Source organism: Pelodiscus sinensis, chromosome 8 (genome assembly GCF_052426305.1).
Source record: "Pelodiscus sinensis isolate ZL-2025 chromosome 8, ASM5242630v1, whole genome shotgun sequence".
Classification (NCBI taxonomy): Eukaryota; Metazoa; Chordata; order Testudines; family Trionychidae; genus Pelodiscus; species Pelodiscus sinensis.
This window is the reverse complement of record NC_143059.1, coordinates 5,150,114-5,169,953: the sequence shown is the minus strand read 5'-3', so window position 1 is coordinate 5,169,953 and position 19,840 is coordinate 5,150,114. Positions and strand designations below refer to the sequence as shown.

The 19,840-nt window shown below is 39.6% G+C and overlaps 1 protein-coding gene across 2 annotated transcripts in view; it reads left to right on the top strand.

The window, feature by feature from the left end:
- The window catches only part of ERCC6 (ERCC excision repair 6, chromatin remodeling factor), a 66,618-nt gene that overhangs the window by 4,559 nt on the left and 42,219 nt on the right, over nt 1-19,840 (top strand). For both annotated transcript variants that reach the window (XM_089780039.1, XM_075934669.2), the window contains exons 3-5: nt 807-912; nt 5,392-6,127; nt 18,717-18,845. In XM_089780039.1, coding sequence (XP_089636165.1) covers nt 807-912; nt 5,392-6,127; nt 18,717-18,845 — 971 coding nt within the window. The remainder of the gene's footprint in view (nt 1-806; nt 913-5,391; nt 6,128-18,716; nt 18,846-19,840) is intronic.

The following is a 19,840-nucleotide window of genomic DNA, read 5'->3' as shown; positions in this document are numbered from 1 at the left end:
GGACATCTGGCTAACTAAAATCATGCCAGACCACAGATGTTGTCAGGCCAGAGAGTGCCAGATTAGAGATATTCAGCTTGTACTAAAATTTTTCAATTCCTTCTTGTATGTTTACAGGAGCTGTGATGTTGTTTTCAAATGAATTAATCGTCTTCTCTTGAGCTGACTTGGTGTAATAATAACTTTTAATGCACAAGGAATAACATTGATTTTTGAATTTTTGTAGTCTCTTTGTGACAACACATCTCAAAACAAATCTGTTGGGGAAGGATTTTTACTTAATTTTATTATTGAACTTAGCACATAAGAAAGTAAAGGATTAGCACTGACTGAGTTCAAATATATTCTTAGTGCATTTTCTTTCATATGCTAGATATAGGGCTTTTCTTCACTGGATCCAAGACCCAAGTTTAAAAAATGCATGCCCAAGTTGTATGTGAAAATATCTGATGCATGTGAGATTTGTTTGTGTATAAAACTTTAACTTGTGCATGCACATCTGGTCTTATATATGTATATGTTGTGCACCTGAATTAGTGCACTTTTAAATATTTGGACATTAGTTATGAGCAGCTGTACTAAATTGTAAATGTTGGATGTATGTGTTAAGTAGATTGGTATTCTGGCATGGTACCTTCCACATGCATTTTTATCACATGGAGACATATCACAATGTTAACTTCTTTCAGATGCAGAATACTACCCTTTTACTTAACATATTAATAGCAGTTTGAACCTTGATATTTGTAAGAAAAGCAAGTCTGGTAACAAGATTTTTAAAATTTTGTACACTCTTGTCATTCAAGGAGCAACAGTTAAAAAAGATCAAAGCAAAGCAAAAGCGCCTCGAAGCAGTTCTTGGTGGAGCAGAGACTCTTGGAACAAATGATGTTGAATTTCAGGATGATGAAGGTGAGGGAAAATGCCATTGCAAATCTTTTTCCACATTTGTCATTTGTTTTTAAAGCCTTTTATTGTTTGAAACACATTGCCAAGATCTTTGCCAGTGAACATGAGTACATAAATTTCAATGTTTTGTTTTCAAAGAGTGATTTTAGCAACACTTAATTCTCTGCACCTTATGGGTATTTTTAAAGCGTGAAAGTAGATCTGTGTTTAGTTCAGTAGGGAAGGCTGATGCACATTAGAGTATTGGGCTTAATAAATTGGAAATCCTAACATTTTTCACAGCTAATGTGATAAAGCTAACATAATGATTGAATTACATTTTATAATCAGCTGCCAATCAGCATTCACAAAATTGTCTTTTTTTCTTTTTCTTTGTATCTTGGTAGGAAACACTTGTTAGAAATGAAAAAAAATGTTTGTGTTGTATGAATCATAGACTCATCGAACTGGAAGGGAATTCCAGAGGTGGCCTAGTCCAGTGCTTCTCAACCTTTGGTAGCCCCAGTACCTACAGTTTTCAGATGCACAATTTTTTTTCTACCATTGCAACACATTTGTTTAAACAACTTAATCGTAGCCGGGTGGGCAATAAAATTTTTGGGTGTAAAAAGTACAAAAATAATAAAACATTGTAAAACTTAAAACAAAAATTCAGTTTTCTCCAAATTTCAGTTGTGTTGGTATACCCCGCAGACTTCTCTTGAATACCCCTACGGATACTCGTACCACTGGTTGAGAAACACTGGTCTAATCCAGTCCCCTGCACTCATGGCAGGACTAAGAATTATCTAGCTGTACAGTGTGAAAACAACAGTTTCTTATGAATACTGTGATAATTGTCTCAAATATAACTGAGCATTTGTGTTAGGGATATAAAATCCTGTTTAATTGGTTAACCAGTTAAACATGGTAACTAACCGGTTAACCAATTAAAGTAGGGGAGCTGGGACGTCTGGAACAGCCCCTGTCTGGCACGGGCTGCTTCAGGTGTGCTTACCGTTTAACCTTTCAGATCCCTAATTTGTGTGTGTATTTTTTCACTGCCCTCTGACAACCCAGCATTAGGTTTTAGGTAGGGATGTAAGCCACTAGAATTACATAATCCTAGGTTTATCAGGTAGTCTAGTCGCTCCTCGACTAATCACTTCTCCCCCGCTGCCTCTGTATCAGAGGCAACAAGTGGAGGGAGCAGGAGCCAGTGCCGGGGGGAGTTGGCTTAAAAGCTGGTTCTCCTCATCACCGTTGCAGTGGAGGACAGGGAAGGCAGAGGCTCAGCAGGGGAAACGGCATGAACTGGGGCTGAAGCAGTCCCCGCTCGTGCTGCATCCGATTGCTGCGCCTTTGCCTTTTAAATGGCAGAGGCACAGCAGAGATAGCGAGCACCACTCCATCCCTATCAACTAATTGAGTAGTCGATGGAAAATCCATCAACTACTCGATTAGCTGATTAGTTGAAATTGAACATCCCTAGTCTTAGAGACAAGCAGTTACCTTTCTCTCGTGTGCATTATCATTAGTACTCAAAATTATGAAATCTGTAATAGGCATTCATTGATATTTGAGCAATCATATTAGATATTGAAATTGATAGTATTATTCTGATACATGAGATGAATTGCTTCCAGCTATCTCACTCATATCTGTGTTGGATGTGCAGGTCTTATAGGAGTAAAAAGCAACGAAGACTTATTTTTGACAGTAAAAGTGGTAGAACTGAGCTGGAATAGATTTGTGGGATAAGAAAGTGCCATTTTAACAGTCACTTTTGTGAGTAGAAATACACCCATAAGGTCTTTCCTTGTACACTATGCACTAAAACTCAGACATTTGGTATGAGGAAGTATAGCTTAGTCATGAAATCTGTGTGTCCGATTTGTGTTACGAAAGCTTACAGTTACCTAATCTGGTAAAGTAATGGGTTTATGGCAATAGCTACGTATGTGATTACTGAATCCATGTCTTTTGTAAAGTAATATTTAGAAGCTAATAGTATTCTGATGCTATGATTATTAGTTTATACCTAAATATAACATATGCAGGCGTATAAAAACTTAATATAAAGCTGTAACAAGTTATAGTTGATCTTGAAGAGCAATCGTATCTGTTCAAAGAACATTAAACTCAAGTTACTTTGCACACCTGCTCATCACACTCAGGATATGTAGCAGAACCATAGTAATTTAAATAAACATCACTCTTTAAAATTATGCATTCATTTTAAATTAGTTTCCCCTTGAGTAAGATAAGTAAAGTGTGTAATTGAATCATTTTGGAATGTGGTACAGCTGTAAAAAAATTGACTCTACAAATCAACTAAATTCTGTATTTGTCATTTACTAACATTGGTCCTGAGACAGGAATGTAGTTAGGTATACAGGCAGTCCCCGGGTTACGTACAAGATAGGGACTGTAGGTTTGTTCTTAAGTTGAATCTGTATGTAAGTCGGAACTGGCGTCCAGATTCAGCCGCTGCTGAAACTGATCAGTTTCAACAGCGGCTGAATCTGGACGCCAGTTCTGACTTACATACAGATTCAACTTAAGAACCCCAGGCATCCCCAAGTCAGCTGCTGCTGAAACTGATCAGCGGCTGATTCCAGGAAGCCCGGGGCAGGGGCTTCCTGTAGTCAGCCACTGGTCAGTTTCAGCAGCAGCTGACTTGGGGACGCCTGGGGCAGAGCAGCTGGGGTGCTGCTGGGTTGGTCCAGTAGCGCCGCCGCTCCTCGGCGCTACTGGACCAACCCAGCAGCACCCCAGCTGCTCTGTCCCAGGCGTCCTGATTCAGCCGCTGCTGAAACTGACCAGCAGTGGCTGAATCAGGACGCCTGGGGCAGAGCAGCTGGGGTGCTGCCGGGTTGGGCCAGTAGCGCCCAGAGTGGCGCTACAGGACCAACTGGCAGCGCCCCAGCTGCTGTACCACAGGCGTCCGGAGCAAAGCCACGGAGCACGGGGGCAGCAGGACAGCCCAGACACGCCGTGGCTGTCCTGCTGCCCTCGGGCTCCGCGGCTTTGCTCTGCTTTGCTCCCCGTCTCCCTGGTCCGCAGACCAGGGGGACGGGGAGCAAAGCCGCGGAACACGCAGGCAGCGGACAGTCTGGGCTGTCCGCTGCCCGCGTGTTCCACCGCTTTGCTCCCCGTCCCCCTGGTCTGCAGACCAGGGAGACGGGGAGCAAAGCAGAGCAAAGCCACGGAGCACGCGGGCAGCGGACAGCCCAGACACGTCTGGGCTGTCCACTGCCCGCGTGCTCTGCTGCTTTGCTTCCTCTCCCTGGTCTGCTAGAGACCAGGGAGACAGCCCCGTTCGTAACTGCGGAGCTGACGTAAGTCGGATCCGCGTAACTCGGGGGCTGCCTGTATCTATAATCTAATTTAATTTAGTGGGACTACTCATACTTAAAATTAAGCACACACTGGTTCAAGTGCCAGAGGCCTCCGTCCTATAATCTAATCCAGGTGAACCCTTAAGTACCTTTATAGGATTGGAACAGTAATTTCTGTCCATCTTACTGGGAAAGCTGTAGAAGCAAGAGAGTTGTATTGTGGAGATATTAATTGTAGTTTCATAAAGAAATGTTACTAAAGAGCAAGCTGACGGAAATGCAGTGTGAGTATCTGGGAAATTCTGGTAAGGACATGAATTGGGCACTAAATTGAGGAAATGGACTTAGAGATACCAGCATCTTGATAAATATTGAGTTTTAAAAATAGGACTTAAACATGGCTTCAGATATTGCATCAGTACCTAAATGTACCTGCCATATTTTTGTTATGTATCATGTTGCAAATGAATAAGAATGTATGAGGTTCATGAACATTTCAGGATTTTTGTGCTCTGTTTTATATGCTGTGTAGTTGCTATTTTTTAAAGTCATACATGCCAGTGATCCATAATGGATATTTGGTAGAGTGTTTGATAAAGTGAGAAACTTTAAATGGATGATCAGTCTTGTGTCCCTTCTTTGAAGTATGGTGTGAGGAAATAAGACTACAAGTTTAAGAGTATAATACTCATAAAGGGTTAATGCCTGGAGAGTGATGATGTAGATAGTCACTTAATTTATTATCTTTGCAGATAAACTTCATGTCAGAAATAGCTGCACTATTAACTGTGTTTATAGTTTGAAAAACACTTTGAGATAAAAGGTGCTATTTACTGTATGTGTAAAATGTTATCTGACCATTTTGGCTCTCTATTTCATTTTCTTCCTTGTTGGAGCATTTTTTTCTCTGTCTTCTCCCCTGTTTAGTTTGTCTGATTTCTCTAACCATTGAATTGGATGGATGTAGTTTTGGTTTTTTCTTGTACAATATCTGAGGTAGGGTGCTGGTTTTGGGATTGATGCTCTAATTATAATTAAAATGAATAAATTAAAGGGTTAAAACAAACCTGCATATCTGTTTAAACTGTGGGATATTACTTAGAGCATGACTTAGACTGATGAGTATGCAGATAAGAAATGAATGTTCTGAGTCTCTTTGCAGAGCCTGGTCCATCGTCTCTTGGCAGTATGCTCATGCCAGTGCAGGAAACAGAATGGGAGGAACTCATTCGTACTGGTCAGATGACCCCTTTTGGAACTAAGGTCCCTCAGAAGATAGAAAAAAAGCCACGTAGATTAATGCTAAATGAAACATCTGATTTTGAGAAGTATTTGGCGGATCAAGCTAAACTGTCGTCTGAAAGGAAGAGGTCAGCCCTTAAAAAAAGAGCAAAGAATAGAGCAGAGCTCAAGAAAGCTCAGTGTGCTCTTCCCACATTAGTCAAAAAGGAAAAGAGGGGCAAAACCAGAATCCTGTCAAAAACAGATAAGCGCCTGAAAAAGCACATGAAGAAACTTCAGACCCATGCTCTTCAGATCCAATTTAAGATAGGAATTCCAAAGGAAAAGAGACTTCCTGAGCTCCAGGAAAGGCTGAAAGGTGAGCAAGGGGATGAAAGTGGAGAGTCCGAATATGTGCCTGATGAGGAGCTTTTTAATCCAGAAGATGAGGAGGAGGAACCATTTTCTCTTGCCGATGATAGTTCCGATTATGAACTGAAGACTTTGCCAGGAGCAAGAAAACATTCAGGGAAGAGGATCCTTAAGGAAGAAGCTGAGGAGGATGAAGACTTTTTCCCAAGTTCTGAGGAGGAAGAGGAGGAGAGTACCATAGGAAATCGTAGAGTGAAGAGATGCAGAGATGATGGAGATGAGGATTACTATAAGCAAAGGCTAAGGTTAGTCCAAGAAGGCTTTATATTAGTAACTTTTATAGGTGGTATCACACACACAGACAATGGGTGAAATACACTTCCAAGAATGCAGCTGAAGGGAGGGGGCTCTAAAATTAAACATAGACTGAGCTGATAAAAATATCCACATGTAGACTTCTCAAAGGCTGTTATGGTGTTGGGAATGCTCCATAATTATAAGGATCCAATAATTATAATTATAAAGTCTCATGTCCTGCTGGTAAAGAGCCTGTTTTTTTAAACAAACCGTTTCTACTTCATTGCTTTTCTTTGTGGCCAAAGATCAATACATGAAAAATAAGGCAGCGTGGTGGGTTATGTGGTTATTACGTAGTAATAATGCTATGTATTTCTATAACACTTTTAAAGGATTTTGTATGCTTTACAAAGATGTGTAAGTATCATTTCTCCTATTTTACAGATAAGAATACTCAAATACAGAGCGATTGTAATTTGTTCATATCTCGCACATGCAATCGCTGATAGATCTGAGAATAAAAGCTAGGAATTCTGTGCCCTAGTCTTCTGCTCTAGCCACTTTGATGTACTGCCCACGAGGAAATAACTCTTGAATTGGTGGTAGTTTTCAAGTATTTTTATTTAGCCTGTTGAGTAATTGGAGACCGGTCGATAGGAATTTCTGTTGTCTGTAGCAGACTTCCCATTTGCACTAAATGACAGTTTAGTTTTAGACCCTGTTTTTCTATGAGTGGCCTTTGCATGTTCATGGTGCATCCTCTGTATGTATTTTGACTTTAATAAAGCTTTTGATACTGTTTCACAAGACCTTCTCATAGGGAAAACACAAACTAGATGGAGCTACCATAAGGTGGGTGTACTGTATAACTAGGTGAAAAACTGGTCCCAGAGAGTAGTTATCAGTAGTTATCTGGATGGGCATATTAAGCACGGTTCCACAGGGACTGATCTTAGGTATGGTTATGCTCAATATTTTCATCCATGATTTTGATAATGGCATAGAAAGTACATTATGGGGAGGAAGGGTCTATCTTGAATAAACTCCAGTTACAGGTAAATAACTTGAATTATTTGTGTGTGGGTATTCCTTTGCCTGGACAACACGGCATTAAGCAATTAGTTGCAAATATCTAAATGATGATAGCTATTTCCTCCATTATCTTTCCAGGTACTAAAATTAAGTTGGCTGGTATAAAGTTCCTTTATTCCCTTTCTCATAGATTGGCACTATATTTACCCTTTTCCAGTCCTCTGGGATCTCTTCAATTTTCCACAACTTTTCCAAGATAGCGACAATTGGCTCAGATATCTCTTCAGTCCGCTCCTTCAGTATTTTAGGGTGTATTTCATCAGGCCTTGGTGTTTTGAAGATATCTAACTTGTCTACATTTTAAATTTGTTCTTTTAGCCTCATGTCCGTCCTCATTTTGACTGATGGTCAATGTTAGATATGCAATCACTACTAACATTTTTGGTGAAAAAATCATTTGGCATTTCTGCCATTTCCACATTTTTTGTTACTGTCTTCCCCGTGCCCCCGCTGCCTCATTATGTTACAGGCCCACCTTGTCCTTCATCTACCTCAAATGTATTTCTTGTTATTGTTTATGGCTCTAGCTAGTTTAATCTTTTTGTTTGTCTTGGGCTTTCTAATTTTATCCCTGTATGCTTATGTTTGTTTATATGTATCCTTTGTAATTTGACCTACTTCCCGCTTTTTGTAAGGACTCCTTTGTATTTCAGATCAGTGAAGATCTCCTGGTTAAGTCACAGTGTTCTCTTACCATACTTCCTATCTGTCCTGTGCAGTGGGGGTATTTGCTCTTGTGCCCTTAATAATGTCTCCTTGAAAAATTGTCCACTCTTGAACTGTTTTTTTCCTGAGACTTGCTTCCCATGGGACCTTATTTACCAACACTCTGAGTTTACTAAAGTCTGCCTTCTGGGAATCCATTGGCTTTATTGTGATGCGTTCATTCTTACTATTCCTCAGAATCATGAACTCTGTCCATTCATGATCACTTTCAGCCAAGCTGCCTTCCATTTTCAAATTTTTCATCAGTTCCTTATTTATCAAAATCAAATCTAGAACAGCCTCTTCCATAGTAGCTTTCTCCACTTTCTGAAATTTAAAAAAAAGTGTTTCATACATTCCAAGGATTATTCTCGTTATCCTCTGAGGATAGGACAAGAAGCAATGGGCTTAAACTGCAGCAAGGGAGGTTTAAGTTGAACATTAGGAAAAACTTCCTAACTGTCAGGGTGGTTAAACACCGGAATAAATTTCCTGGGGAGATTGTGGAATCTCCATTGTTGGAGATTTTAAGAACAGGTTATACAGATACCTGCCAGGAATGGTCTTAATGGTGCTTAGTTCTCCTAAGAGTGCAGGGGACTGACCTTGATGATCTTTCGAGGTTCCTTCTAATTCTATGGTTTTATTAATCTTTGTTATTGGTTGTAATGCCTTGGCTAGAAAGAATTCAGTTCTACTTTCAGATCCCAGATTGAGGATGCAAAACTGGAATTGATAAGATAATAAGCATGGAATCCCCAATGTCACTTTTCACAGAAAAACAACATGCTAGTTGTATAATGCATCTGTATGGGGATTTCAGTGGGGGATTAATCTGAGCAATGTCCATAGGACCAAGGAAAGGTTTTTTGGTAGGCTGCACTAAAGTATTAACAAATGTATTAATCGGTAAAATATTTACTACTTGGTTGAATGAAGCTGTAGTCTTTTTGTTAAATTAGATCAATATTAAATCATTTTTAATTCAGTGTTTTCATCAAGAGTAATTTATTTTGATTGAAAGTTTTAATATGATTCACAGTTTAAATTCATTCAAACAGATTTTTTAATAATGTTAAGATTGTGACAATTTATCCTTAGCAAAGTCATATCATAGACTACATTTCTTTTCATTGCTAAAGTTACAATAAAAGCTTAAATGAATTTTAGAAATATCAATAACTGTAATTGCCAGCAAAACACTACATCTCTTAAAAATTTCATAGCTACAGTTATTGTGGCTGTTAAACTGCAGCTGTCCACATTGACGTTTTTACATTGATGTCCCCAGGTAATCTTCATTATGGGAAATGCTACTAGAAAATAAAATGCAGTGAATTAAGCACATTAAGAATGTCTCAGAAATGTTATTTGCTCTCATTTATGTCTAGTTCTATGTCAATTTTTAGTTTTGGATACAAACGACTGGATGAGATTTGAGTAAGTTTTATCCCTGAGAGAGGAGGGAAACATCCCTTAGGATTACTAAATAGAACAAAATATGAGGGCTAGATGCAGACTAAAGTCTTTGTAAGGCAGAAAGCAAGTCTTAAAACTAAAATTTTTTGAGGAATGGTAGCTGAAGGGATGTTAGGGTGAAAATATTGTGGTATTCAAATCTGATAATTAAGTGAGGTTTGGTACTACTAGATTGACAGACCTTTGCTAAGTGAAAGTTTGTGTTCTCACAATAAACGGAACAAGTATGTGACAATTCTAGGCTTTTCTTTTCTTCAAAAGGTTACTTTGAGGAAGCAGGAGGCCTAATTTTCTGAAGCAAGATGTAATCACTAGCAGAAAGAGAGGGAAAATAGGTACAGAATTGAGCGACTTGAATTGTATTATCTTGTGTAAAAAGAACAGCTTGCAACTTATATCTCTTCCAACTTATTTTACAATAGCACCCAAAATCCCCAGTCAGGATTTGGGGCCTGTGCTATAGACACATAGGGAAATATTATCCTAGCTGTAAGCAGTTAAATTAGGGCTGTCGATTAATTACTGATAAATCAAGCGACTAGCTCAAAAATACCTCATACAAGTACCTCATTACTGTAATGCAATGTCTTTATCATGAAAGTGCAACTTACAGTGTAAATTGTTTTGTTTTTTATTGTAGTTATGTAACAGTATAAAACTTTTTAGAGCCTACAAGTCCACAAAGTCCTACTTCTTGTTCAGCCAATAGCTAAGAGAATTAAGTTTGTTTACATTTATGGGAGATAATGTTGTCCACGTCTTATTTGCCATGTCATCTGAAAGTGAGAACGTGGTAGTTTTTTGTAGCTGCTTTTGCAAGGTATTTATGTGCCAGGTATGCTAAACTTTTGTGTGCCCCTTTGTGCTTTGGTCACTGTTTCAGATGATGTACTGCCATGCTGATGATGCTCATTATTAAAAAATAATACATTAATGAAGTTTGTGACTCAGCTTCTTGTGGGAAAATGATATGCCTCCTGTTCGCTGTGTTATATGCATTCTGCCACATCTTTTGTGTTAGAGTAGTCTCTGATGATGATCAAGCACATCTTATTCTTAAGATCTAGGGATGTAAAATTTCAATTAATTGGCTAATCGAATAGTTGATGCTTCTGGGCTGTTGGCTACACTTCAAAGGCAAAAGCGCGGTGGGGAGTACAGGGCCAGTGGGGGTCTTGAGCAGTCCCCCACTGGCCCTGTGCTCCCCGCGGCATTTCAAAGTAGCAGCGCTGCATGGAGCCCGGGTTCAGCAGGGGAGTCCCCAGCTGACCCATGGGCTCCATGCGGCGCTGCCATTTGGAAACACTGCGTGCAGCCTGGGCAAGCTGAGGACTTCCCGTTGGCTCTGGGCTGTATGCAGCATTTCAAAGCAGCAGTACTGCGTGGAGCCGGGATCTGGCCCCGGGCTCCACACAGCACTGCTGCTTTGAAGCACCGCCTTCACTTCCTCCCCTCCCCCCACTGCCTCTTTCTGATAGAGGCAGCAAGGAGGGGCAAAGCGAGTAATCGACTAGTGTGTCAATGCTTATTGGATAGTCGACTAGTCATTCACATCCCTATTAAGAATGCTCTCACTGCATAGCTGACAAAATGCAAAAAGGGTAGCATTATGAGATTCCTAAAGATATATACAGCACTTTACCTTAATTTAAGAATCTAAAGTGCCTTCCAAAATCTGAGCCGGACAAGCTCTTGCGGAGCTTACTTTTGGACATTTCAGTGTGGAAAAGAGTAACATTTCAATGTGGAAACTACTGAACTGGAACCACCAAGAAAGAAAATCAGCCTTCTGCTGGTGACATCTAAATCCGATCATGAACATGCATTGGCCTGCACTGCTTTGGATCATTATCGAACAGAACCCGTCATCAACATGGATGCCATGTGCTCTAGAATGATGATAGAAGCATGAATGGACATACAAGTCTTTAGTGTATCTGGTACGCAAATCTTTTGTGATGCTGGCTACAATGATGTCATGCGAAGAATTGTTTTCACTTTCAGGTGACATTGTAAACAAGAAGTGGGCAAATGTCTGAGTGGACAAGAAGTAGGATTGAGTGGACTTGTAGGCTCTAAAGTTTTACATTGGTTAATTTTTGAATGCAGTATTTTTGTTCATATTTCTACATTTATAAGTTCAACTTTCATAATAAAAAGATTGCCCTGCAATACTTCAATTGGTGAATTGAAAAATACTGTTTCTTTTGGGGGGTTTTACAGTGCAAATACTGGTAATCAAGATATAGCTATAGATCTTGATATAGATATGGATATTGAAGTGAGCACAGTACACTTTGTATTCTGTGCTTTAATTGAAATCAATATATTTGAAAAAGTAGAAAATATCCAAAATATTTAAATTAATGGTATTTTATTATTGTTCAACAATGCGATTAATCATGATTAATTTTTTAATTGTGCGATTAATCACATCACTTGACAGCCCTACTTAAAATCTAATTTAAGACAAAGCACAACAAGTAAGAAGTGAATTAATAAGAGGACAAGATGATGCTAGTATAATCTCCCACTTCTGGCTCAGCAAAGAGATAGATTTGGTTTTTTAAAGTAAAAATATAAATTTGTGTCATCGTTGCCCATTCACCCTCATCTAAATGATTATGGGTAAAGAGTTGATCACTCCAGTAGTTGTGAAGGACGAGGTTTGATTCCTACTTTATGGTATCACAGTGCATTATACTCAAACTACAGGTCTCTTCAGACTGAAATGCCCTAAGTTAGGCTTATGGAGCCCTAAAATTCTGCCACCTTTCCTTGTAACAATAGGGCAAAGAAAAACCTGGTTAACTTCAAGATTGTATTGCTCATGATTGCGTGTTTTGCTGATTTCCCCTACATATGTTCAGAAGATAAAAAGACAAATAAATATTAGTACCATGCATGTTTATTTGTAAAGCTTACATATATTTATACATGTTGGATCTCCCTGATCCAGCAGTCTCAGGACCTGACTGGTCTTGAATGAGGGAATTTGCTGGAGCAGGGGAGATCTCTTGCCACTGGCCTCCCAGCTTGCCACCCCTTCCGGCTGCCGGTTCCTTCTGGCCAGGGCTCTGGCCCTGACCTTGCTGCTGCCAGCCTAGCAAGGGCTCCCTGGGACCAATGCTCCCTTGCCCCTGCCAGGCTCGCTGCCACGGGCTCTGCATGACTCCCAACTGTGCTGCAGGGCTCCCAACTGTGCCGCCAGAAAACCCTACCCCTGGGCTCTCTGGTCCAGGAACATCTGTGGTCCTGCTGGACCACAGATGTTGCTGAACCAGAGAGTCCCAGTTTAGGGAGGTACAGCCTGTATAAAAAACTTGTGGCATCTGTCAAACTCTTGGCAAGTAAACATCTGTCTTTTTCAGGGAAATTCATAGAGTTTGGGATCATCTGTACAGAGATCTTTTGCTTCTACCTCCGTGTCTCCATGGCAGCCACAAGTGCTTTTTTCCAGGTGCTTCAGGGTGTAGATTTCCTTCCTATAGTGTGGTAGTAGGCATTGCATTTCCCATAGGTTTCCAGAGGACAGCCTGGGGGAGAGCTCCTTGTCTCAGAGTTCAATCCTTAGCCATCAAACATAGGATATGTCTACACAGGTATACAAATCCCACGGTTGGCCTGGGTCAGCTGCCTCAGGCTCTGGGTCTGAAAAATTGCTGCGTGGATTTGCAGGCTCAGGCTGGAGCCCGAGCCCTAGGATCCTGCAGTGAGGGGGGAGGCAATGTTCCCTCTACTCTCTTCCATCTATGTGCACATTTTTCCCATACGTGAGCGGCATCAATTTTGTTTTATGCACCAAGGCAAATGTGCATGTGCACCACCAGGAGGAACACAAACCTAGCTGTGAGCGCTCTGCTAATCTGCTGGGCAGCATTGGGAATCTCTCCTGAGCAGCTACACAAGTGCACAACTTACACGGGATGCTGGTGGCAGGATCTGCACAGCAGTGTTTACCCCTGCAAGCCCACACACTGTGAATTGGAGTGATCTGACGTGGGCCTGTGGTGACTATGCCATGGGGCTTTTATTTTCACATAGATGTGGACGTAGGCAGATAGTCAGCTTTGGAAAGGTTTCCCATTTCTACACCTCTCAACCTGTGTGTGTCTCAGAGTCCCCTGAGTTCGTGGGAGTGCAAATGATTGTTGGCCCCAAAGAATTCTGCCAAAAATAAGATGACATGAAGATTGAATTGCCTTTTTTTCCCTGACCAGGTCAGCATTTGATACTCTCTCTCTCCCCCCGGGAGAGTTCGTGACTCAAACACTCCATAATTTCAGAGATGTAAATTTAAAAAATAAAAAATACTGAAATATTACTTTGCCTTGAAGACCTTGTCTTTGACAGAGCATCGTGCCTGCTCTTTAAAATGACAGTGCCAAGCTGCAAATGAAGATGTATTCTGGTGCACTCTCTGAATACACCTTTCATTCCTAGCTCAAGTGCATAATTGTCTGCATCAGTCTTAATTTACTCTCTGAGGCTTGTGCTATTAAGTGCATGTATATCATCTGCTAGGACGTACCAATTAAATCTACTCATATACACACAAAAAATCCAATCAGAAAAGTAACTCCAAACATCTCAATTTAGCAGATTAGAATAATCGGTGAAGGATTCTTAGCTGTCTAAAATAGAAAACATACTGTGTTACAGAAGTATAAACTATATTAAACACTCAGCTTGGTTCCTGAATATATTTAAAAACCCATATTGTGTTCATTACTGTGCTTCTGTTGTGGAATTTCTTTCTTGGGTATTGAAATTAATGGAATATGAGCTTGCTATCTGAATTCACTCCTATATTAAGAATGATTTCATTGCATGATGTATGGCTGCTTCACTACTCTTGCAGACTGAGGCTGCTCCTGGATCAGTGATTGTTGACAACATGAAAAATAAAGAGATTTCTCGGTTAGGTTGCCAAGAATTTCAAGCAGCATGTTACATGATACAGGATCATTTGGGGTTTTTTAATTGCTCGGTTATCCTAATAAGGCTTTACCTAGGGTTGGTATGGAATTTTCACACCCTATATACTGCATTATATAGTTGATTACTGAAATGCTTAAACCATCAGACATTTGTCACTGCTGGGGCAAGGATACTGAACTGTATGACCCATCTGAACTACTCTGGCAAACATTATGTTTCTGTCCTTTCCTTACAGCTAAAACAAGTGACTGCAAAACTTGATTCTTTATTCTTAAAGTATCATGGACTATAGCAGGGGTGGGAAACCTTTTTTGGGTCAGGGGCCATGGACCTACAGAAAAATCAGTCCAGGGCCACGCACAAAAATCTCTCTGACTGAGAAGGAGCAAGACCCTTCCCACATTCCTGTCACTCACCAGAGTCCCGTCTAGTATATTTTGTGTGCTCCAGCCCCAGGATGTGGGGCAGTGGGAGGGCTGGAGTACCAACATAGGCTCCCCAGTGTGTGTGGGGGGGAACCCTGAGCCTCGAGGGCCAGATACAGGCAAGCTGGGGGCCGCATCCAGCATTATGTTCACAGAGTTTCTTAATACATATGGTAACCTAATACCAAGCTTTGATAATATTGGAGGTAGTCACAAATTGCAGCCATTTCAGATCAGCTTGTTACTAATGAAAGCTACAATGACCTGTGTAGGAGGTGTGGCACCAAATTATTTTAATACTAATTGTTTCTTGTAATGTAACACTTCAGTAAAGTAGCAGATACAAACTTTGCAAAAGAGAAACATTCCCAAAGAAAAATAAACTTCACAATACACCAACTTGACTGTGGGGACGCAATTATTTGGAACCTGCAGCTTTCAGTGATTTCTGTTGGATGTAGTGTCCTTATGGCTGCTGCATGATCACTTTCCCTGATATGCAGGAGAGGGTACTATATTTCTTCTTAGGGGAGAAGAAACTTTCATTACTACTTAGTGGTGATTCATATTGAAACGATAAAATTGAGATTGGGTCCTTCCTTATACAGATTACTGCCCAGTTTGCCACAAGTGCGTTATGTTGTCTCAGTACTGACTGCAGGGGCACAAATAGAAGGGAAATGCATCTCAGTGACATTAAAATCAATTTATCATGTAGTTGGCAATTTATGTTTTAGTATGTTTCTGATAGTGCTTCCTTCTGTGTTTGACTTTTCTTAGTGATATTTTTCTCAGCAGACTAATTTAATCAACAAATTCTGACCCATGTCTCCATCATAAGAGGTCCCTTCCAACTCCACATTCTGTGATTTGTCAGCATTTATCAATTTTTGCCATCAATTAACCGTTATTTTGGGATAATTGCATAAACTGTGACTGGTAGGAACAAAAAACCTTCAAACCTACTCAGTGTGTGTAAATGAAATGCAGCATTTTCTCAACTTTTTTATACAGGGTGGGGTAAAGTACATGTGTTTGTGGCTGTAGAAAATACCTCAACGAGCCAGAATGCATCTCTCAGATGTGTATGACTGTCTTAACGGTGTGCAAGAAAAGAATGTTTATTTTTGAAGTAACTTCTGTGTCTTGCTTTTTAAACTAATCACAGGAAAACACTATTTCCTGGACTTTGGCTACGAGACAATTTAGGAACTTGCTTATACATATTTGAAACCCACTTAATTTTGGATAGGAAACTGTTTTTAATGTGAAGACCTCGGCTATCCCTTCCCCCACCTCCTCTCACTCATTTTTCTGCATCTTCCTTTCTCCTCTTCATCAGTTTTGTTCTGACAGGCTTATAGCACCTATACAATGGAGCCAAATGCTTAATTAATGGAAATGTCTTCAGTGCAACTGACCAGCATCGTGATCTGGTTAGTTTCACAATTCGGCCATTTCCTCGGGTAATTAATTGATGAATAGATAGCAGTAGTCAACTTTGATGTTGCTCTGCAGAGTCAAAGTTGCAGGTATATTGCTGAGATCCCAAACATAGGCTGCAAGTGATTTGTGGGGAGATGACAGTTTTCAAGTTGGAAAACTACCACTAAGGAATGTCTTAGTCCTTTAATTCAGACTGTTTAAAGTTAATTTTAGTGTAGTGATTGTCTGGTTTCACCCACATAGTTGCTATTAGGACTCTTGAATTAACTCTTGCAGAAAAATAAGACAAAAACACCATATTGCTTGTGGGTGAGCACTTCCCACAAAGTGATCAGTCTGTAGATGACTTAAGTCCTTATCCTCAAAGGACAGGAGAAGCTCTCATGTTGGCGTAGTAGTGTCTTCACTAAAGTGCTACAGTGGTGTGGCTAAACAGCTGTACATGTTAACAAATCCCTAAGTTTCCCAGACCTGAAAAAGAATTCTAGAAATTTGAAAGTTTGTGTGTTTCCAAAAGTTGATCCAATAAAAGATACTACCTTACCCACTATTTCACATGTAAACACTTGAGATGTAATACACTTTGTATCTAATCCCTCATAATACTGTATAAGAAGATGTTTAAGAGAAAATTAAGTAATATAGCAAAGGAAGAAAGGATGACTTTCAGAAAATGTATGTAAGTATCCTTCAGATATCAATATCTCTGTAATCTTTCACCCTGTTGTGATGAAATTGAAAATAAACCCTATTAATCCATTATCTCGCAGTAATTTTTTTCTGCTGTTACAGCTGTCTTGCCAATAGAGGGAGCTGGAGCTAACTAAAAATTCACGTGTGTTAACATTCCCACTGGAGCTCAAATGTTAGTAGGAGAAATTGCCCTATTTGTTCAGCTGTAATGTGTATGCATCATATAAAGCAGAGCCGTAAAGATCTATTGGATCCCATCTTGTCCATCCTCTAGGATTCCATTGTAGAATTGTTCTAGAGAGTATATTAGCCAGTGCTTTCTCTAATCTAGATTCAAGAGCTGCAGCATCCAGCGCTTCACTGGGAAGATTGTTCCACAGCATAGCAGATCTTACTGTTAAGAAGCTTATCCTAGTATCCAGCCTAAATTTTCCTTAGCTCGTTTTCATTCTTTTGCTACTATTTGCAACTATTTTGGACTCTCCTCCTAAACAAATCGTCTCTCTCCTTGTTCACTTACACGCCTCAAATGGAGACTGCTTATTATACCCACCATCTCCCCTGAAGTCCTCATTTAGCCTTACATATTTGGTTATTTAAATTCATCCCTTCACCTCATGATGGTTTTTGCAGTGAGGTATTAGTCTCCTGTGTGATATGTACTTAAGAGTCAGTAATTTGCATGTTTCAGAGGGAAAAACTACAGTTTCATTGGGGATGGAAGTCGCAGAATTTCAGCAGGCACAGGCTTTCCTGCTAACCAGTTTTTTTTAAAGGCTATAAGGAATACTCATCTCATTATCTGGTTCTTACTGTATGTGGTAACCTTTTATTAACTGAAATATTGATGACTCTTCTTATGCCATGCCTCCAGAGCAGCAGCATGATAGCACATTTTCCATCTGTCCCATAGCTATATAACCTTATGTGAAAATTCTCTGAGTGCGCAAGCTTAGCTGGAGTGGGAGACATCTGAGGACAACCTACATGCTGTGTGAAGTGGTGTTAGTCATTCAGTGCTCTTCCTACTCAATCAATACTGAATCAGTTTCTCCCGGCCTGGGGATTGGGGAATACTGTGCTTATTGGAAGTACATATTTTGTATAAGAGAAAAGTCCAGGATGCTAACTACTTTAGCTATTAAATATATTTTCTCTTTTCGTAAGAGAAGTGACAACTCCAGTGACTTCTCCAAGTTCTAGCTTGGGAAATTATACTGCATACCTGAAATATCTCTCTGATTTCAAAACTATGATCCTTTTCTGCCTTAAACTGAAAGCGTTGAACAGCTAAAGGGTGGGTTTGTCCCCCAAAGATAGCTGTGTTCCATTGATTCCTGTGAATAGCATGTAAGGTGACATGGGCTTTTTCCTGGATAAAGGGAGCTATTTAAGCTCCTAAATTGTTTGGGCTCTTCAGAAAATTTCCCCCCTTAGATCTATAGATACAATGAAATCAAAGTTCATAGAAAAATGTAGTTAAACACTGCAGTAACACTGAAGACCATATTGAAATGCATCTACGCAAGGAGACAATTAAGATGTGCACATGCAAATTTTGGTATTTCCCAACATTTGTGTGATTAACCATGTAATCTGGATGGTTTACTATTTACGAGGTTTTACGATGTAGCTTTTGTATAGTATTTTTTCTCACAGACTATACTGTGGGGGGAGGAGGGAAGAGGCAGAAACACTTAACTTTTTCCATTTCCTATTTTATCTTGAGTTTTTCACTTGCAGCATAGATCAGTTTAATTTCATATTGTATGTTGTAACCACAGTAGTTGAATGGTGAATCTTAATGTCATGACAGGAGATGGCATAAACAACGGTTGAAAGACAAAGAGCGGCGTCGGATGGCAGAAGAGGATTCTGATGAAAGTGATGCTGAATTTGATGAGGGTTTCAGAGTACCAGGATTTCTCTTCAGAAAGCTTTTTAAGTAGGTATCATAAACTATTAAAAAACTGTACAGACTGTTTATGCAAATAAATAGTTATTAGCTGTCATTTCCAAGTATACTATCCTGTATTCAGATGCGTAATCCCTGTGGTTCCTGTTAAAAAATAGATGGATAATAAATGATTAAGTGACTTTTGGGAGTATCTATATATCAGTTTATCTACTGGCAGAAGAAAGATTTAAGAATTGCTTTTCATTGTAAAGAACACTTTCTGTTCTTGATAATGCAGAATTTTAACTGGGGTATGGAGTGGAAGGATTGTTTTTTTAACTGAGAAGATTAGCATACTGTGATTGTAGGTGCTTCAGTTGTGATACATAAAAATTAGGAAAATATGCTTTTGTGTGGTGGAAAAAGCGAGAGTTAGATTCTTGGCAAAAACTGTGGGCAAGACTGATTTTGAGAACTATTTTATAATCCGTATTATATTTAAGCCTTGCTATTTAAACTAGGGATTAAATACCCATTTTTAAAATTACCTGGTTAAATAATATGTTTAACCAATTAACGTGGAGGGCTGGTTAAACATTATTTTAGCCCACAGTAAGGGCTTCTCCTGGCATAAAAGTAAAGTGCAGAATGTGCAGTTGCATAATTCCTGCACAGTGAATTAATCCTGGTTACTAGTTTGAGGATTTGTAAGGACAGATGGCAGAAATGCCCATTAATCGAACTTTCTGGTATCTAAAAGTGCTGGATAATGCCACTTTTACTGTAATTAGCTCTGTAGGTGACTATGGTTTGTAATAAGTGTTGCCTGGTATTCATTTAATCAGGAACATATAGTTTTATAACCTCAAAGAAATGACTACCTTTGACCCAGTTCTTCAGAAATAAAATGCCAGTTCTGAAAGAGAAATTGAACAAATATTTGGGTGACAAGACCCTGATCAACATCTCTAATTGTTTATACAAAGGTAATGCAGAAATCTTCCTATAACAGATTCAACTGAGACAGACAACAAAAAATTAAT